We start from the raw sequence: 17,500 nt of genomic DNA on the forward strand, positions 1-17,500 counted from the left end.
AGAGAGAGAGGCTTGCTTGAAGGACACAAGCAGAAAGAGAAAGCATGTGATGCAGAGGGGAAACTTACATGTCGAGAGGTACTTTCAAAATGAAAAAATGACTTTTGACTTTGACTTTTAGAGCAGGTCTGGGACAAAATCACAGCAGGACTGACTGTCTGAACTCTCCAAACCTGAATATGAGCACAATATGAAGAATAAAATCATTGATTTTGAAAAAAACATGGTTTTAGCAGGGCCAAGAAAAGACCACTGAGTGAAAGTTCAAATGTCTCTAGTGTTGATGTACACAAACCTGACAACCCATATAACCACGGATGGATCGACCATAACACAGCTGACTGACTGACTGGCTGACTGACTGACTGATTGACTAGCTGGCTGACTGGCTGACGAGTGTAAATGTATGCAGAGCGTAAGACGAAACAGGAGCTGACACTTTTGGAACCCAAAGCAAAGCCATCCTGGTGCGGGTTCCCACCGCTTCCGTTACGCTCTGGGACACGATGCTGACACAAGCAGGCTGTGCACCATGCACAAGGAGAATGAGTTATTCGTTGGCCTACGTACTCATTGTGTGTGGGTGCGTGTGTGTGTGTGTGTGCGCACGTTTGCCTCGCTGGCCATGGTAACACGGGTGTGGCGGCGTTAATAGCTTTAGTGAAGTAGCGAAGCCCTTAGGATTGAAGACGTCTTCCTCAGCCCTGATGATGGGGAGTCCTTCATGTTGTGTCTCATTAGCCGCCCCTCCAGGGAGGTTTGGGTTGCAGATAGCATTAGATGTTTATCCCACCTTTATGTGTGTGTGTGTGTGTGTGTGTGTTGTGGGAAAGGATCGATTGTCAGGGAACGTCTGCCCGCGCTCTATTTATAGCGTACACTTTCAATCAATACAAATGATAAACGTATGTACTCTTCTATTTCTTAATTATAACTATGCGCTTGTGTGTGCATGTGTGGGTGTGTGTGTGTATGTGTGTGTGTGTGTGTGTGTGTGTGTGTGTGTGTGCATGTTTGTGTGTCTTTTCCCTCAGGTTCACGATTACCTCCGCAGTAAATTGTGCTCCCTCTACGAGAACGATTGCATCTTCGACAAGTTTGAGTGTGCATGGAACGGCTCTGACAGGTACTAAGCTCACACTTGTGTCTGTGCGTGTGTTTGGTGTGCGTGTGTGTGTGTGTGTGTGTGTGCGTGCGAATGCGAGCGTGCCAGTGAGTGTGTGTTCGTGTGTGTTTGAAGTGGGAAGAAGAATGTGTGTGCGAGGATGTTGCGCATAAACAGACATGACAAGGATGAAGTACTTTTCAAAATATTACAAATCCTATTATTCAATATTAGTAATCCTTCCCAACAATTTCCACCATGACGTGAATGGTATTATGATGGCCTTCTGTACCATTGCACCAATCTCACAATGTCTTCTGTCCCTCTTGTTTCTTTGGCTCCACCCCTGTTTTGGCTCCACCCCTTCTCTGGCTCCACCCCTGTTCTTGCCCCACCCCTTATTTGGCTCCACCCCTTCATTGGCTCCACCCCTTCCCTGGCTCCAACCCTTCTCTGGCTCCACCCCTGCTCTGGCTCCACCCCTGCTCTGGCTCCACCCCTTCTCCGGCTCCACCCCTGCTCTGGCTCCACCCCCTGCTCTGGCTCCGCCCCTGCTGTGACTCCACCCCCTGCTTTGGCTCCGCCCCCCGCCTAGCGTCATCATGACGGGGGCCTACAACAACTTCTTCCGCATGTTCGACCGCAACACGAAGCGCGACGTAACGCTGGAGGCGTCGCGTGAGAGCAGCAAGCCGCGCGCCGTGCTGAAGCCGCGGCGGGTCTGCGCGGCCGGCAGCAAGCGGCGCAAGGACGACATCAGCGTGGACAGCCTGGACTTCAGCAAGAAGATCCTGCACACGGCATGGCACCCCGCCGAGAACATCATCGCCATCGCCGCCACCAACAACCTGTACATCTTCCAGGACAAACTCAACTCCGAGATGCACTAGCCAGTGGTGGGACGGACACGGCGGCGTGCGCTGTGTGTACTTGGTGTGCACTGCGTTTGCACATGTGTGTGTGTGTGTGTGTGTGTGTATGTGTGCGCGCATGTGTGTGTGACACAAGGGTTGTGGGGGCGTAAAAAGACAAACGTGCCAGCATGAAGGAATACTAACGCTGGGCACACCCATACACACACACACACACACACACACACACACACACACACACACACACACACACACACACACACATACACACACACACACATACATAAACACACGCAGACACTTGTGTGTGTTTTCTTGTACACACCGACCTGATCCGGATCCATACACACCCTGTCACCACTCTGGGCCCCGGGAGTCCAGGAGCCTTCCATGGTGACAACTACCCCTCAACACACACACACACACACACACACACACACACACACACACACACACACACACACACACACACACACACACACACACACACACACGCGCGCACACACACAATGGACCCTCTCCAGGGACCAACCATGGGGACTATGCTGGATTACAGAATGCATCTTAACCATCCCCCAACAACCTGGACACTCTCCTGATTGGACGATGACACCTTGTGTAGGAGGGGCTCCGGATCGGGGCTGCAGGATCCTGAAGGCAGGAAGTATTCGGGAACTGAAGGAAAGTGGGTTTAGTGTCGGTGTTCTTAGTTCACATCCCTCCGCCCTACTTTTGTACGCAGCCGTGCCCTGCTTCCTGGGGGGAACCTCTCTCAACCAAACCCCCTCATGGTGTTTGGTAACGTGCCTACGGTTTACTTTTTGTTTTCGGGGCGGCGGTGTCTCGTCGTTGTTAACCGGTGTTAGCCACGCGTCAGGCATTTATGCAACATGCTGTGCATTTGATTTGAAAATACTAAGCCGACTTGTTGAAAACATGTTTTTTTTTTTTTTTTGCATATTCCTGGTCTGAAAAAGTCAATGATGTGATGCTGACGGTGAGAACCGTTGCCATGGCAACCGGGGATTCCAGACTCTGTACTCCCCATCCCCGTATCGGCCGGGAGCGCCCTAACCCTCTGACCCCCCCCCGCCCTCTCCTTGGGGGGGGGGCTGTTCAGGGGGTCATGGAACGGGGCTCCAAATGTATTCCGAATGTCAAGGAGCGGAGGCAGTAGACCCTTACAGGGACAGGGGCCCGGGTGTCTGTCCCCCACCGCTGTCTACTCACACGAGCTCACATTACAGTAGCTTCTCATCCTGCCTGAACAGGAGCCCGCCTCATTGTTATTTTTCCGTTGGATGGTTGGATTCTGCTGCCAGTGAATCGGGTGTGGGAGGGGGGGAGGGGAGGCTTTGAAGGAGCAAAGATAAATGTATAAAAATAAACGAAAAACTGAAAAAAAAAAGGAAATAAATAATTCTAAACTGTTCGAGAGCAAAAAAAACGATGCTGCATGTCCAACTGAACTTAGGCTAGGTGTTTATAAGTCAAACCACTGACATGGCTGCCTTTGTGACCATTTAGTCTCAGCTGTATAAATGCTTCGGGGGGACCGGTAACCACAGATGAGCGAGCTCTCCTACTCTATTCTTTGTGTCTCAGGAGAATGAAGCATGTTTACGTGTTCGGTTCACCCACACATGTACCTTTTGAATGAAGCCGCCCAATAATCCGTTTTTGACACGTTGAAGCTGAGAATCATGGAGTATAGGGAATGTTTTTTTTTGATTTGTCTGATTATTATTGTATTCTCAAAAACAAAACAAAAAAACTACTTTCAAGGGCCTGTATATATTGATTAATCTATTTTTTCTGGGGGGATTAGGTTTGGAGATTTTTTCTGTTTCTTTAACTTATCTTCACAAGTCGATGAACAGAGACAAGGACCTGTTGTGATCGCCTGCAGGAGAGCCGAATGCAGAGATAGTGCTTTGGTCTCTACAGCCTTCTTCATGGATTTATTTGGCGGATATGCAGAATCTGTTGCTCTTTTTTTTTTAACACAGTTTATTCTTTTATTTCTACTATTTTTTAAACATGTACTGGTCCAATTTCATGCACTGACTGAACTAATGTTTGATTATTCACATATTTTTGTGTTCATGTATTTTGATGAAAGAATTGTCAAATGGACAGTTATAAATAATGTTTTTTTTTCCTGAATAAATATTTCAACGAAATTGCATCCGAAGAGTTTTGGGACTGTGCTGGTTTTTGTTCCTCATTAACATGAGTATTAGATCCTTTAAAGGACGAGTGTATAGAATTGAGTGGCATCTATAATACTTGTAGGCCTAATGCCATGAAAATGTCTGTATCTCCTGGTTCTATGCTCTCTAGCACCATCTATTGTCATCTCACAGTCATTGCACCTTAACGCCCAATCAATGACATGCTGCCGTAGGTGCAACAGTGGGTAGCCCACTTAGAGAGATGAATACGTTTAGAGAGATAAATACTCAGTATAAGTGGATCTGAATGGGGCCAATAGACGCAACACGATGAAGGAACTGACGTCATGGAATAAAAATAACGATTGATTGAGAGATCGCAGTTGTCACTGAAAAAACAAGTCTGCGTTTGTGACAAACAGTCCGCATCGACCATCCTGTCAGCTACAGGTAAGTGATGTGAACCCCTTTTAGATAAGTAAAGGTAGATGCGGACCAAAACTGCAGTCTAAATTCACAACAGTTGAGTTGTGTCCTCCCGTCCCCTCCATACATTTTTTAACTGTCTTAAACGCGATTTTTGACAAAGTAATGGGAGGGATCAGAAAGAGGTCAGAGTAGATCTCTGAGGACATATGGTCATTTTATGATATCGTAAATTACATGTGTGACCAAGTTCACGTCATTCTGTACATAAATGGAGTTTCCTACAGGGAGGAATAGAGAAGTAGGTGTGTGTTTAGGTCAATAACCTTTGACCTTTATCTTTGCCTCTGTATTCCACACCCTGTAACAAATACAGAGCTCATGTTTAAGTCGATACCTTTACTCCATGTTCGATCCACTTTTAAAGAGTTTTCATGAAGAAAAGCAGAGAAGACAGATTGCCATATTTATTGGTCACAGTGAAGGAATACAGTGAGAACATCCTGACCTGAAAAACCTACATGAGCACACTTCTGGAAGCCCTGCACAGCAGAGATGGAGGGTGAAGTAGCTTGAGCGCCAGCACACTCTCTGCAGCGTGGTTCATCACTTCATGAATCTATGTTTAGGCAGGAGAACGGTCGACGGCGAAAGTGGCAATCTGGAAGATTAATTGTCTGCTAAATCACTATCTATTTCTGAATGAGGTAACACAATGGTGATTGACCCTATGACCTGATTGTATTTTCAGTATACTGATGTCAAGAACTGGGGGTCGATGCTCAAACCCAGTTCTCAAAAGAGGTAATCTTTGAGATTGCCACTTTAAAGTCATGAATTACTTTGTTTACTTCAAAACGCCTCAGTGATAGGTTTATGTGTTTAAAGAATTCAAAATATACATGTAAAACGAACTGTCCACTCATGATTTTTACGATGGACTTCAAATATTTTATGTTTTATAAAAGGCACTTTCGAATTGACCTCCATCGCCCAAGAAATAACATGTTCATTCGAAATGTGACCACAAGGAAAAAACCTAGACGGATAAAAACATTTTTTTAACTTGAAATCGAAGGGAGACGTTCATTTAGATTTTCAAGCCATGGACTGCGACCTAGAAAGGCCTGTATTGGATCGCGTGTACACACACACACACGCCCCATACGCATAAAATACTGTTGGCCTTTCTGAGTGACTTGTCCATAAAATGTCAGAAGCAGCCGAAAATTTTACATACACACGGGGTATGAATCTATACACAATAGTTCTACATGCCACAATGTATTATTGGTACATTATCTGTAATTATATTTATACATAAGTAACAAAATGGCATGGTCATGTACATATTTAAGAGTGGTTACTTGGAACATGAGTTTAAGGCACGTGTGCCTGCTAAAGTAGTGTCCCGTTACTCAAAGTAAATATTAATTTAATCTAAGAATTTACACACTCAAAATAAGACACTTCTGCATTCTCTCAAACACACGCACACACAAAATGGCACAAGAATCTTCAAATATATCTCTTGTTCTTCATAAAGTATTATATTATTTCTTTAAAATCTATATTAGAAAACATTAGCGTGCATCATTTTGTTTTCTTTACCTTAATGCATCAGTATTCCTACCTGTAAACCCACACACCTACTTTTCAATGGTTTTAATTTCTTCTCAGTGCACTGGATTACCAGTACGATTGATTGATAAGCACACTTACTACAATGCTTACTGCAAAAGGACGCATTGACACCGATTCTGGTACCTGATCTCGTTCCAGTACTGGGTACAAACAAGGTATTGCAGAATATGCCGAAGAACAGAAGGCACGATAGCTACATCATTTGTCGGTTACTATAGCAGGTAATTCAATTTTCCACGGGCATGAAAATTAGCAGTGTCTCTAGCGATGTATATAATGGAGATAAAGTGATTTATAACTGAGACTCATGCCCCACTGAATGAACATATCCAAATGCGCTTCTATTAGCAGTTTCAATGGAATGGATACTTGGATGAAAATGTGATTACAAATGTGATTCAAACGAGTCTGAGATGGTGGCAGCAGTGAAAAAAAACGATATCCGTTGTGCATCCCTAACTTGACTCGACCTCCCAGAACAACAACAACATTGTGGAAATGTATGACCAGCTCCAACTATGAGAACCATGAGCCCTGGTACGTGCAAATCCTGGAAGCTGCACGCTAGCTCTCTTGGCTAGGTGCTAGCTCTGTTAGCATAGCGCTAGCCCTCCTATCATAGCGCTCAGCGCTAGCTGTGTTAGCCCAGCGCTAGCCACGGACCCAGCCCCGGGCTCCCCCCCCTAGCCCAGCGGCGCCACGACGGCGACCCCCCCGCCCTCGGCCTCGGGCTGGGCCTGCGCCAGCCGCGCGCTGAGCGCGGGGCTGAAGAAGAAGTCGAAGGCGAACTGCAGCGCCCGCTGCACCGACCGCCGCCAGTCCTGCTCGATCTTGAACTGGCGGCGGCGGCGGCGGCCCGAGGGGAGGGGCGCGTCGCCGCACGACACGCAGTGCGCCGCCTTCAGCTCGAACACGGGCCACTTGGAGCCCAGCCGGCCCTCCAGCACGGTGCTGAACTCCAGCGTGCTGCCGGCCTCCAGGTGCAGCAGCAGGGGGCCGAACTCGCTGCTGGCGCGCAGCACGATGTCCTTGGTGGAGTCTTCGTCCTCCACCAGCGAGCCGTTGCGCGCCACGCGCTCCAGCGGCATGCCCACGGTCACCTCGAACTTGTAGCGGTCGAAGCGCTTCACGTGGCACTCGTGCTTGGCCAGCCGCTTCAGCCTGCAGAGGGGGTCCCCGGCGGGGAGGGGCCGAGGCGCGTCGCCCGGGGCCGCCTCCGCGGCGCACGGCGGGTACGCCTCGCCGTACAGGCAGCGCACCCAGTCGCCCACGAGGCCCGGCAGCAGGTTGACGACGGCCTGCGCGCCGTTCTCGATGTCGGTGACGCGGGCGTACCGGAAGCGGCCCGTCCAGGTGACCCGGTGGCCCTCCAGGTGGGAGCACAGGACCTGCGTGCGCGCCATGTTGGCCTCCTTCCAGGCGGCCGGCCCGCACAGGCCGCCGTACTCGTGCCAGGTGAGCGTGGAGTTGTACACCTTCGCGCCCTCGGAGCGGCCCAAGTACAGCCAGCAGAAGAGCAGCAGTGCGCTGAGCCACACCAGCGCCAGCTTCACCACGCTGCTCCCCGACAGCGAGCGCCACAGCGCGGCGGGGCTCAGGCTGAGGCGGGCCCACAGCCGCAGCCCCACGGGCACGGCGCACGCCGCCAGCGTCGCCGCCATCTTGGCCGGCTCCAGCGCCAGGAAGAAGCGCAGCAGCTGCACCAGCGCCGCGGCGGCCAGGCCCAGCGACAGCACGGGCAGGGCGAACAGGAAGAGCACGTAGCCGGCGCAGGAGCGCGCCAGCCCGATGGCGCTGGAGCGGAGCAGGAAGGCCAGGCAGAGCTCGCACCAGGTAAAGCACACCAGGTAAGGCACCAGGCACAGGTAGGTGCCCCGGAAGCCCCGCAGCTGGGCCATGCGGAGCAGCAGGTAGACCAGGCGCCCGTGGAGGAGGCAGGGCAGGCCCAGGTTCAGGGCCAGCACGCCGCCCAGGGGCACGGACACCAGGGTGGCCCCCAGCACCCGCAGGGGCCCCAGGGAGTCGGGGAGGAGGGGGAGCAGGGAGCAGGCGCCCGAGAGGACCTGGGTGAGCAGGGCGCGGCGGGCGAAGAGCTGGGCGGAGGCCTGCAGGCTGAGGAAGGAGGTGACGGTGAAGAAGAGGGCCACGGTGGCCAGCTCCGAGCAGGGGATCCACGTCTCGTCGGCCACGGGGAAGGAGAACAGCACGAACACCACCGACAGCAGGAAGTTGCTGCGCAGGGAGAAAGGAGTAGAGGCTTTTACCAGCGTGACTTATCATTCATCCTGTCTTTCTGCTCGGTTTGAGCTATAGCCAGAACCCACAAACTCAACCCTCACCTCGACCTGCTCTTGCACTGAATCAGACCGAACGTCTGAACGTCTGTGCCGAGGTGAGGTGGGGGACAACTGCTCTGAATGTGTGAACCAGGGCCGTGGGGGGGGGTGCTTACAGATAGGGCTCCAGGTGGGTCCAGCCGAAGTTGGTCTCGGCCTGCTCCACGTCCAGACCGGGCTCGAAGTGGGCCAGCAGGTCGGTCAGGGCCCGGAAGTTCTCCCAGGCCTTTGAGTTCTGGAGGGAAACAAGCTCCGTGTTTAGAGCCGCCCTGCGCAGGTTAGCGTTGTGGCCAAGGCCACCAGACTCCCAGCTGGAAGGCACTGGGTTCGATGCCCAACGGTGGCCGCCTGTAGGCCTCCTAGAGAAAGACACCTAATTCCTACCTTAATGACAAAGTGGTTGCTAAATTACTAGTAATGGTAATAAAAGTATTAATAGTATTATTTAGTGCGAATTGTTATTATTATCATTATAATAATAAATAATAATAATAATAGTATATGTATATATATATATATAATAGTATTTTAGAATATATTGATATACAAAGGATGGTTTCCTGTTTTGCACCACAAAGTTCGATCCAACATTTAATCCCAACCCATAATGACCGATAGAAAAACAACAACACAGCCATTCACCGCCCCCCCGCCCGACCTCTGACCCCAACCCTCGGAGCCTGACCTGGAAGACGCGCAGCGTGCAGATGACCATGGAGAACAGGCCCAGGTAGAAGACGAGCAGCGGGATGAGGAAGACGAAGAAGTCGACGGTGAGGTTGGAGAGGATGAAGAAGAAGACCAGGGCGTTGACCTGGTGCGTGGGGACCAGGGCGCTCAGCCACTGCATGCCCACGCGCGACGCCCAGTCGATCAGCGTCTCCTTGAGCTCCAGCAGCGCGTGCAGCGGGAACTTGAGTACCTACGGGTGTCGGGGAAAGGGTGCGGTGCACAAACGACATGGATATATGTCCATCATGGCACTCCTGATCATCCCTGGAAGGAGGGATCCCCCTCTCGGTGTTCCCTCTCGAGGTTTCGTCCTTGCTGATTACGTTTGTTCTTGCCCTCCCGGGGGCTAGGGTCATAGGGGTGCCATAAATATATGGCCTGTTAAGCCCTTTGAGATTGCACATATGATTAAGGGCTATACAATTGAATTGAATTGAATTGAAATAGCTTCTCTTCTCGGGCGACATTAGGCTTCTTTCAGTGTTCCTCCCCACTCGCTGTGAATGATCAATGTATTATGAGGGAGTAGAAGGGTTGAGGCACTGCTGTCTGGAACCACCAGGGGACTTATCTCGGAGCGGTCCTACTATGTTATAGCAGCACTTCTAGGGGGAGGCGGCACAGGGCCTCGGCAGGAAACCAACATCTGAAAGGGGCGGAGCTTCGCCTTGTTTTCCTGTTTCGTTAACGACGATACTCTACCCAGGAGAAACCCGCTTGCGCAAATGGAGGAAGCTTCAGAAGGGGAATTTTATGTTTATTTCTAAACATGGCCTGATTTGAAACCTTTTGACACTTTCCCTTTACAGTTTATTACTGCCGTTACCCGCTTCCAGATTCCGGTCTGATTTGTCGGACTAATAGCAGACAGACGCAGCGTACCTTCTGGTGCAGAGGAAGTTCGTCTGGGTTCTTCACAGCCTCATCGTCATCATCGTCATCGTCTTCTCCTGCCCCGGCCAGGACGGCTGATGGAGTGATGCCCTGCGCGTACTTCTTGGTCATCTCCACAAAGTCGTCCAAACCCACCTGAGGGGAGGCTAGAGGTGTGGGGGGGGGGGGGGGGGGCGTGTTAGACACAGAGGACCTTAGGACACACTACTACGATTGACAACTGCCTTCATGTGTGAATACACTACATTTAAAATCATGCCTTATGCATACGCACATACAATGAAAAAATGGTAGTTGACATAAGCCCGGAATATGCATGCGGCTAACAAAGACAAATGCACTAATTAAGACAATCAAAGCTTTGCTCGTACAACGGCACCCACTTTCGCTCTTGACCAGGGATTCCAGAACTCTCCGTTGCTTCTGCGCTGAGCTGGAGAGGGGGCCTGGCGAGGCGGGCTCCCCTGTAGCAAGAGAACCATTCATTGACATCATCTGTTGCCACGGCAACCAGGTCGCACAGTTGTGGCCACGTCCAAGCTTAGGTTAGCTATTTGATCATCGTTCTATCAAATCCTAGCAAAAATCCTATTTTGTACAATAGAGTACAATACATTTGTTTTTGCATGCCTTGCAATGCAAGAACGATGCCAGGCTAGTACGTTGTTGTCGTGTAGACTATGCAAAAAACCTGTAAATGAGGTCATGGTGGTTGTTTGCAAATGATGGGCAACCAAAATCCAACCGCATGTGGCCACCGCAGGTATCTGTTGCTAGGTCGGTTAACGCCAGACAGGCAATCGTACGTCATCCAGCTTCCTCTGACTAAGCAGTCTCTAGTTTCCTCTGACAGATGGTCCCTTGTCTAACATCTTTCTTTAACTTGCCATTTATTTTATTAAGTAATTAATGTGATTTTTATTTTGGTTGCTTGAAAACAACGATTCCACTGCACTCTGTCAAACATCTCGAATCAGAGCGAGGTTCTGGTCCTCAGAGGAGCGGCGGACCCTGTTCTCCTGGCCGCGGTACCTGGTTGTGTGTGGACCTTCTCCACGTTCTCCAGGAGCTCTGACACCGCCACTTCCTTCTTCTTCTCCGGGTTCAGCTTCCAGTACATGAGCAGGGCAGCCTTCCTCACGCCCCTCTCGAAGCGGGTCTCCGTGCACAGCTTTTTCACCTCCTCGTAGTTCTCCCATGTGATGCCTGAGGAACGCACGCAGACAGACGGACGGACGGACACGCGCACCGACAGACAGAGACGGTCACTTTGGAAACTGAGGCGATTTATCTTCATCCCGACAGTCTTGTGTAAACCAATCTTACTTCCCTACAGAGGATAATACAAACACTGACGTCGCCCTTCATCTGTGTCAAGTCAAATATTTACGTGGCGATCCTTCCACGTCAATTTGGTTTCAATTCATACGCAATAAAGTACATTCTGTGATGAGTTTACCTCCCCAACCCAAATGTCTCTGACAAAACATTGAGACGTCAGATATGTGACCTTGCCATAGAGCGCTACCTTCCTACTAGAGATGGGCGATATGGCCTACAATCCATATTGCGATATACATTGCAGCCTCTTGCGATAACGATATATATCACGATATAAAATCATAAAATAACCGTTTCAGAACAGGTTACATAGACCCTAAGGAAAGCCAAACTGCTAAATGTATTTTTAAAAAAAAGAAATATAGTATGTCATTTCGGGAACATTTATTGTGAAACACTGTAATCATACAACATAATGTTGCAGATAAATAAAATTAGTATTGGGTTTCTTTCCTTTAGTGCAAACCATTCTAAAAGGCACTACACTTAGTTTAAGTCCTTGGTTCTTAAATGCCACCCAAGATGCAGAGAACAGGAAAAACGGGTGTCTTTCTAGATAAGGAACAGACACTGTACTGACAATTAGGGATGGGCATGATTAATTGATGATCGATCATTGAGTGTTAAGATTTCGAGTGTTGTCGAGTGTAAGTGTTGTCGATTACGTGATATTTTTAACCATCAAAAGGAGGTTGACCCAGCCGGAGAGGTGGTCTCGGAGACGTTGCTCAACATGGAGCAAAGAGGAGACGGAACATCTTTTGGATATTTGGGTCCGATATCCAAAAGACATTCCGTCTCCTCTTTGCTCCATGTTGAGCCACCACCCGACGGTCCGACAAAAGCAAGTAAAAAGTATGCTTGAAAACATAACTTAATAATGCCGATGCATTTAACACATTCCGAGTCAGGATGAGGGAGAAGGAGTTGGACCAATCCGCAGATCAATGTATATCACGCTGGATATCCATGATTGTTTACTTTCACCGGTGCTTCCCCCCCCCCCTTTTTCTTTAACGCTTTACAACGCCCCAGACCTTTTTGTCCAATGATTTAACCCATTCAGACTGGATCACGCATCTGTGCGTGTTTAACTTTAAGACCGGATTGCGCATCAATGCGTGTTTACCGTTAACCCATTTGTACCAGCTGCCCATTTGTACCAGCTGCACAGCAGCCGGTAAAAATGGGTTAACGTTCTTTGCACACATGCAGGTTTGTTGATGAATTCTGGCACTGTTGCGAAAATTGCAATGTGAAAAGGAATTGCACCAAACCAAAAATTAAACATTGTAGTTTGCGTCATCAACATGCATTATCGCGATAGAATTAAAATCTCTATCGTAGGCCATTTTTTATCGTTTATATCGTATATCGTTTATATCGCGCATTACTACTTCCTACCTTCCTACCGTCCTAGCCACCTAAGGATGAATATAATTAACTCCTGGGGGACAAAGGGAGAACTGTCTTTGCACCGGGGACTGTCAGAAGTAGGACCACCAGGGGACTACCTTTCCTGGAGGCCAGGCATCGCTGCAGCTGCTTGACTGCGTCCTTGCGGCCCTGTTTGGCCGCCTGGACCAGCCAGGTCACCGCCTGGCAGCTGTTCAGCTCCTCGTCCTTCTCCTCTGCCAGCAGCAGGAAGTAGCGGCCCATCTGGGACACACGCACACACAGGCACACGCACACACACACACACACACACACACACACACACACACACACACACATTTAGCTCTCAAAGGCATTGTGCAGACTGAGCTGACTCATAGCCTTGTGTCGTTAGCATGCAGTTTGTTCTGGGATGCAACGATGAGTCAGTCAACAGCACTATTGTTGTAATCTATTATCTTTTTGGTTATTGATTAATAACCAAACATGTACTGCTCGATGCTTCAGAATTTTATATATTTGCTAATTATTAATGAGTAATTATTATATTAAATTTGTTAGACTTCATAATTAAATTGAAAAATAAATAAATAATGGTGAGATGAATCGTAGATGAAAGTGATTGTTAGTTGCAGCCCTTTGTTGCGTTACACAGAGGGTCAAGGTTGACCCATTGGCAGTGGTTTCCCACTGCAGTCTACATTGTACACATGATGTGAAGAAGAGGAAGCATCTGTTGGCTGTTACCCTGCACTGAGCCCCTGCGTCCCCAGACCGGGCCCTCTCCTGCAACTCCTCCAGGCTGAGCAGCTCCTCTGGCTCCTCTGGAAGGAGGGACAAACATACACTCACTGACGGACTTTATGATGTTTGTGGAAAGAGCGCAAATACGCAGCCACCGGTCACAAAGATGAATGACGATGTTATCCCAACTGAACACGTCTGGTCGGATGTTAGTTGTAACCCATTTGTAAACCACTTTCTGTGACACATTTGAAAATATTGAAGCCTGTATCCCAATTCGCACACGCACACGCACACACACACACACTGGTGTTCTGCACATGCTCTCCACTGAGCATGTGCAGAGACATGAGTCAGCCTCAGATGGAAATAACCCAGAGGGGACCCAGCCCTCCTAAACTCTCATGAAAAAACTTGACAGTGTACAAAGCTCCATCATTTAAGAGCTATACGATTGTTGTTGATGACTACATTGGGTCTTGTCATGTATGTAAAGTGCATGAGCTTTAACATTGCTGTTGGAAAATTGGATGAAAGACGTTTGCCAACCTAAATTAATTTATTTCAGCTGTCTACCCATGTTTATCTTCATGTCAGTTATATGTCTAATTCTTTGATTTATTCTGAGATTTGTGAGTAGATGTTTATGTGAATACAGTCTGGCTGTTCATGTTGAATTGGTGACGTTCACATCTACCAGAAAGATACCAAGCCAACCTCATAACAAACTGATACAAAATGGTTGATTTGCGTCAAAACTGCTCTCATATCCCATCGCTCACACTGAGCCCTAAACTCAATCATCGTTTAGCAAAGCAAACAGCCATGCTACTGTCATACAAGACCCCTTTAGACTGACAGGCTCATGCCAATACGTGAGCACACACACAAACAACTTTGCAACTTATCCCGACTATAATCTCACCCCTATGAGTCTGTGTAAGCGCACTACAAATCGACTTTATTTCATTACAGCCCTCACTTTCTTTGTCATATTTAAAGCCCACACACACAAGGTGTTGTCAATTTAAAGGCAAAAGAGCTTCAAGTTTCACATTTCCAACTAATACTCTATATTTTGCAGGATAACAAAGTCACTGTTGGTGCCAGAGATGCAACAAAGCAGGACAGAAGTTTCCAGAATGCCTCAGAGCTCCGTCTAAACTCTGTTTCATCTTCTTTGGTCAGTGAAACATGAGGAGGCTGGGGAAAGATTTCCAGCATACAGGTGGAAATCTTCAGTCAGCAAGTCAGCAACTTGGGTCTTGTTGTGTCGTTACATGATGAATAGTGCTTTTTACTGCTTTAGCCATTTAGTAGTGTTCTTTATAAACAGTGACTTCAAAAACAGTGAATTTAAAAACAGATAATCAATGAGGAGGTATGGGCTTCGCTTTTTGCTCAACAGTGCCTACAGGGTTGATAGGACATTTGGGATCAAACCCAGAACCTTACTGGTGAGTTGAGCACTCAAGCCACAAGACTATCAAGACTAAAATATCAACCAGGGCTCTGCATTGAAATGGGTAAACTAGAAGGAAGAAAGTTTCTCGTTTGCAAATGTTTTGGGCAAGAGGAGGATGTGGATTGGTACCAACGTGTGTGTGTGTGTGTGTGTGTGTGTGTGTGTGTGTGTGTGTGTGTGTGTGTGTGTGTGTGTGTGTGTGTGTGTGTGTGTGTGTGTGTGTGTGTGTGTGTGCGTGCTAGATAACATGTTCCTCACCTGGTTCAGAGTTGGAGGCTGTGCGTGAGGGAGATGCTCCAGGGCCAGCAGGCCCAGACGAGGCCCCGGAGGCTGGGGTCCCCGTAAAGGCCGGGCCCCCCTTAGAGGCCGGGCCCCCCGTAGAGGCCGGGCCCCCCGTAGAGGCCGGGCTCCCAGGAGAGGCTGCATTGAGCTGGGACCGGCCCAGCTGAGACAGGCTCCTGCAGGGCTGGCGCAGAGGGGACACGGAGGGAGTGGAGAGGGACCGAGACGGGGGGGAGAGAATGGGGGAGGTGCGAGAGGAGGGGCCGGCGGACAGCGGAGGGGAGCGGGGGGGCGGACCGGTCAACGTGGCCGCCCTCGGCCGGGGCGTGGGGGGCGAGCCCGGGCTGGATGACACGGCAGGGGCTGGAGATGAAGAGGAGGATGAGGAGGATAAGCCAAAGTTCGGGGAATTGAGGCCGTCGGGCGGTGACGGTTCCATGTCTGGTGAGGAAAAAAAATCATCCAAACGTTAATGATTTCAGGTCAACATCATCAATAATGTTACCGTGATCCTACCATGATCCTCCTTACCACCTGACACCAGGACAGCCACAATGATGTTTCCTTAGATGTACATTCTGAACTCCGTGCTCTAAGGTGTGATATACAAGTCTGTGTTAGGGCTTTATGCAACACTAAATATACATTTAGGGGCTTTCCCCTTCTCCACAGCCGGTGGATCTCCACATCAGTTGAAGCTATATTAAGACCGTGACAATGTTCATCGGTGGCTTGCATTGGTGCTGGGGAATGGTGACGTACACTGCGTCCGTGAAGGGAATCCCCATGCGCGTGGCTCACAGACCAAAGGTTTCAAGGACATCGATATAAATGAAGTGGTCATGCAAAACACACTGTGTGTTATTACAGACTGCACAAAAGTCTAGAAACATGTAGCAACACATTTACAACTAAAGTGAGCTCGTTTTGAATAACACTTATGTTAGTGTCCCAATGAGATGGATGAATAGAATAACGAACGGGAGAAAAATAGGAAAGTAAGCCTTATATAGTATGCGTTGTGCTAAAGCTAGCCTGTATGAATAACAAAGTGTGGAGCAGGGGCCTGCTCGCCTTACCGATCAGCACACGGGCTTGGGCTAGGTCGACACAATGAGCTTCTAGCGAGGTCCAACTTTGTTATTCAGCGGTCCGCTTCATTCATCCCTTTCACTTTGGGAACATACTGTGAAACTACTAGCCCCCAGTGTGGTCAAACTCCACAGTACATGGACGTAGGGACTGGAGAGCTCTTTCGGGACACGCCCACTTCGTGCTGTGCCATTCATTGGGCACAGGTGATCATCAACATTCACCCTGATTGGCCAGAGAACCAGGAAGCGTTATCATTACGTGAGCGTATGCATCTTCGAGCAGACAACAAATACTTTTCAACAAATATGGTACTTATTTTTGTATTAGGTGTCTGTTGTTTCCGTAAAACGCAATAATTTACAGTGACATTGTTCTTCTTTGCGCTGTTTGATAATCATATACTTGTATGCGTGGATATTTACATGTTTTCTACCTGAAGATGGCAGTATAGTTCAATGTTGTGTGACACGAAAACAGAAGCACATGTCAGAGGCAAGCAAGCAAGCCCCCCCCCCCCCCCCCCCCCCCATGTTGCTTGCAAATTTTATTTAATATTGAATTGACATTGCTTGAAGCCAAGTGGGAAACCCTTTCTCATTATACATTGATGGGAAAAGCAGACAATTATGAAGCCAGAGGAAAACATTAGATTAACCATCAGTTTGCAGGGTAAAGCATGAGAACCCAAGAAGTGGAAACACTGAAGACTGATTCATTTTTAAAAGGGCCAGTAATATAATGAGATTGGGGTCAATTGTGAACCCATTATGTAAAAGTAGATTAGATTAAATCAATCTAATTTAGAGGATGAGTTATTTTTGCCCTTTTTTATTATATTACACACTCATCGTCTTATCTTGTTAATCAATCTATTTTAAATATGCTGAGATTCTTAGCATTATCACACACACACACAAACTAGCATGCACGCACCCACACACACACACACACACACTCACAAACACACACACACACACACACACACACACACACAC

General features: G+C 48.5%; 2 protein-coding genes across 2 annotated transcripts in view; one reads left to right on the plus strand and one right to left on the minus strand.

Annotated features, from left to right (window-relative positions):
* Positions 1–1,995, plus strand: part of LOC307081905 (serine/threonine-protein phosphatase 2A 55 kDa regulatory subunit B gamma isoform) — a gene marked incomplete at both ends in the record, with an annotated part of 22,298 nt that extends 20,303 nt beyond the window's left edge. The window contains 2 exons of the mRNA XM_079745275.1: positions 1,035–1,126; positions 1,701–1,995. Coding sequence (XP_079601401.1) covers positions 1,035–1,126; positions 1,701–1,995 — 387 coding nt within the window. The remainder of the gene's footprint in view (positions 1–1,034; positions 1,127–1,700) is intronic.
* A 4,909-nt stretch (positions 1,996–6,904) lies between these two features.
* wfs1b (Wolfram syndrome 1b (wolframin)) lies at positions 6,905–16,627 on the minus strand (the record flags this gene model as incomplete). The annotated part of the gene is made up of 10 exons (XM_079744835.1): positions 16,490–16,627; positions 15,387–15,851; positions 13,667–13,743; positions 13,039–13,183; positions 11,216–11,389; positions 10,567–10,647; positions 10,172–10,329; positions 9,243–9,479; positions 8,674–8,792; positions 6,905–8,453 (listed from the first exon to the last, which is right to left on the minus strand). Exons 2-10 carry the CDS (start codon positions 15,847–15,849, stop codon positions 6,905–6,907), a joined length of 3,003 nt encoding a protein of 1,000 aa, XP_079600961.1. The 5' UTR covers positions 15,850–15,851; positions 16,490–16,627.
* Between the last annotated feature and the right edge of the window lie 873 nt (positions 16,628–17,500).

This window comes from Pollachius pollachius (genome assembly GCF_949987615.1).
Source record: "Pollachius pollachius genome assembly, chromosome: 10".
Classification (NCBI taxonomy): Eukaryota; Metazoa; Chordata; class Actinopteri; order Gadiformes; family Gadidae; genus Pollachius; species Pollachius pollachius.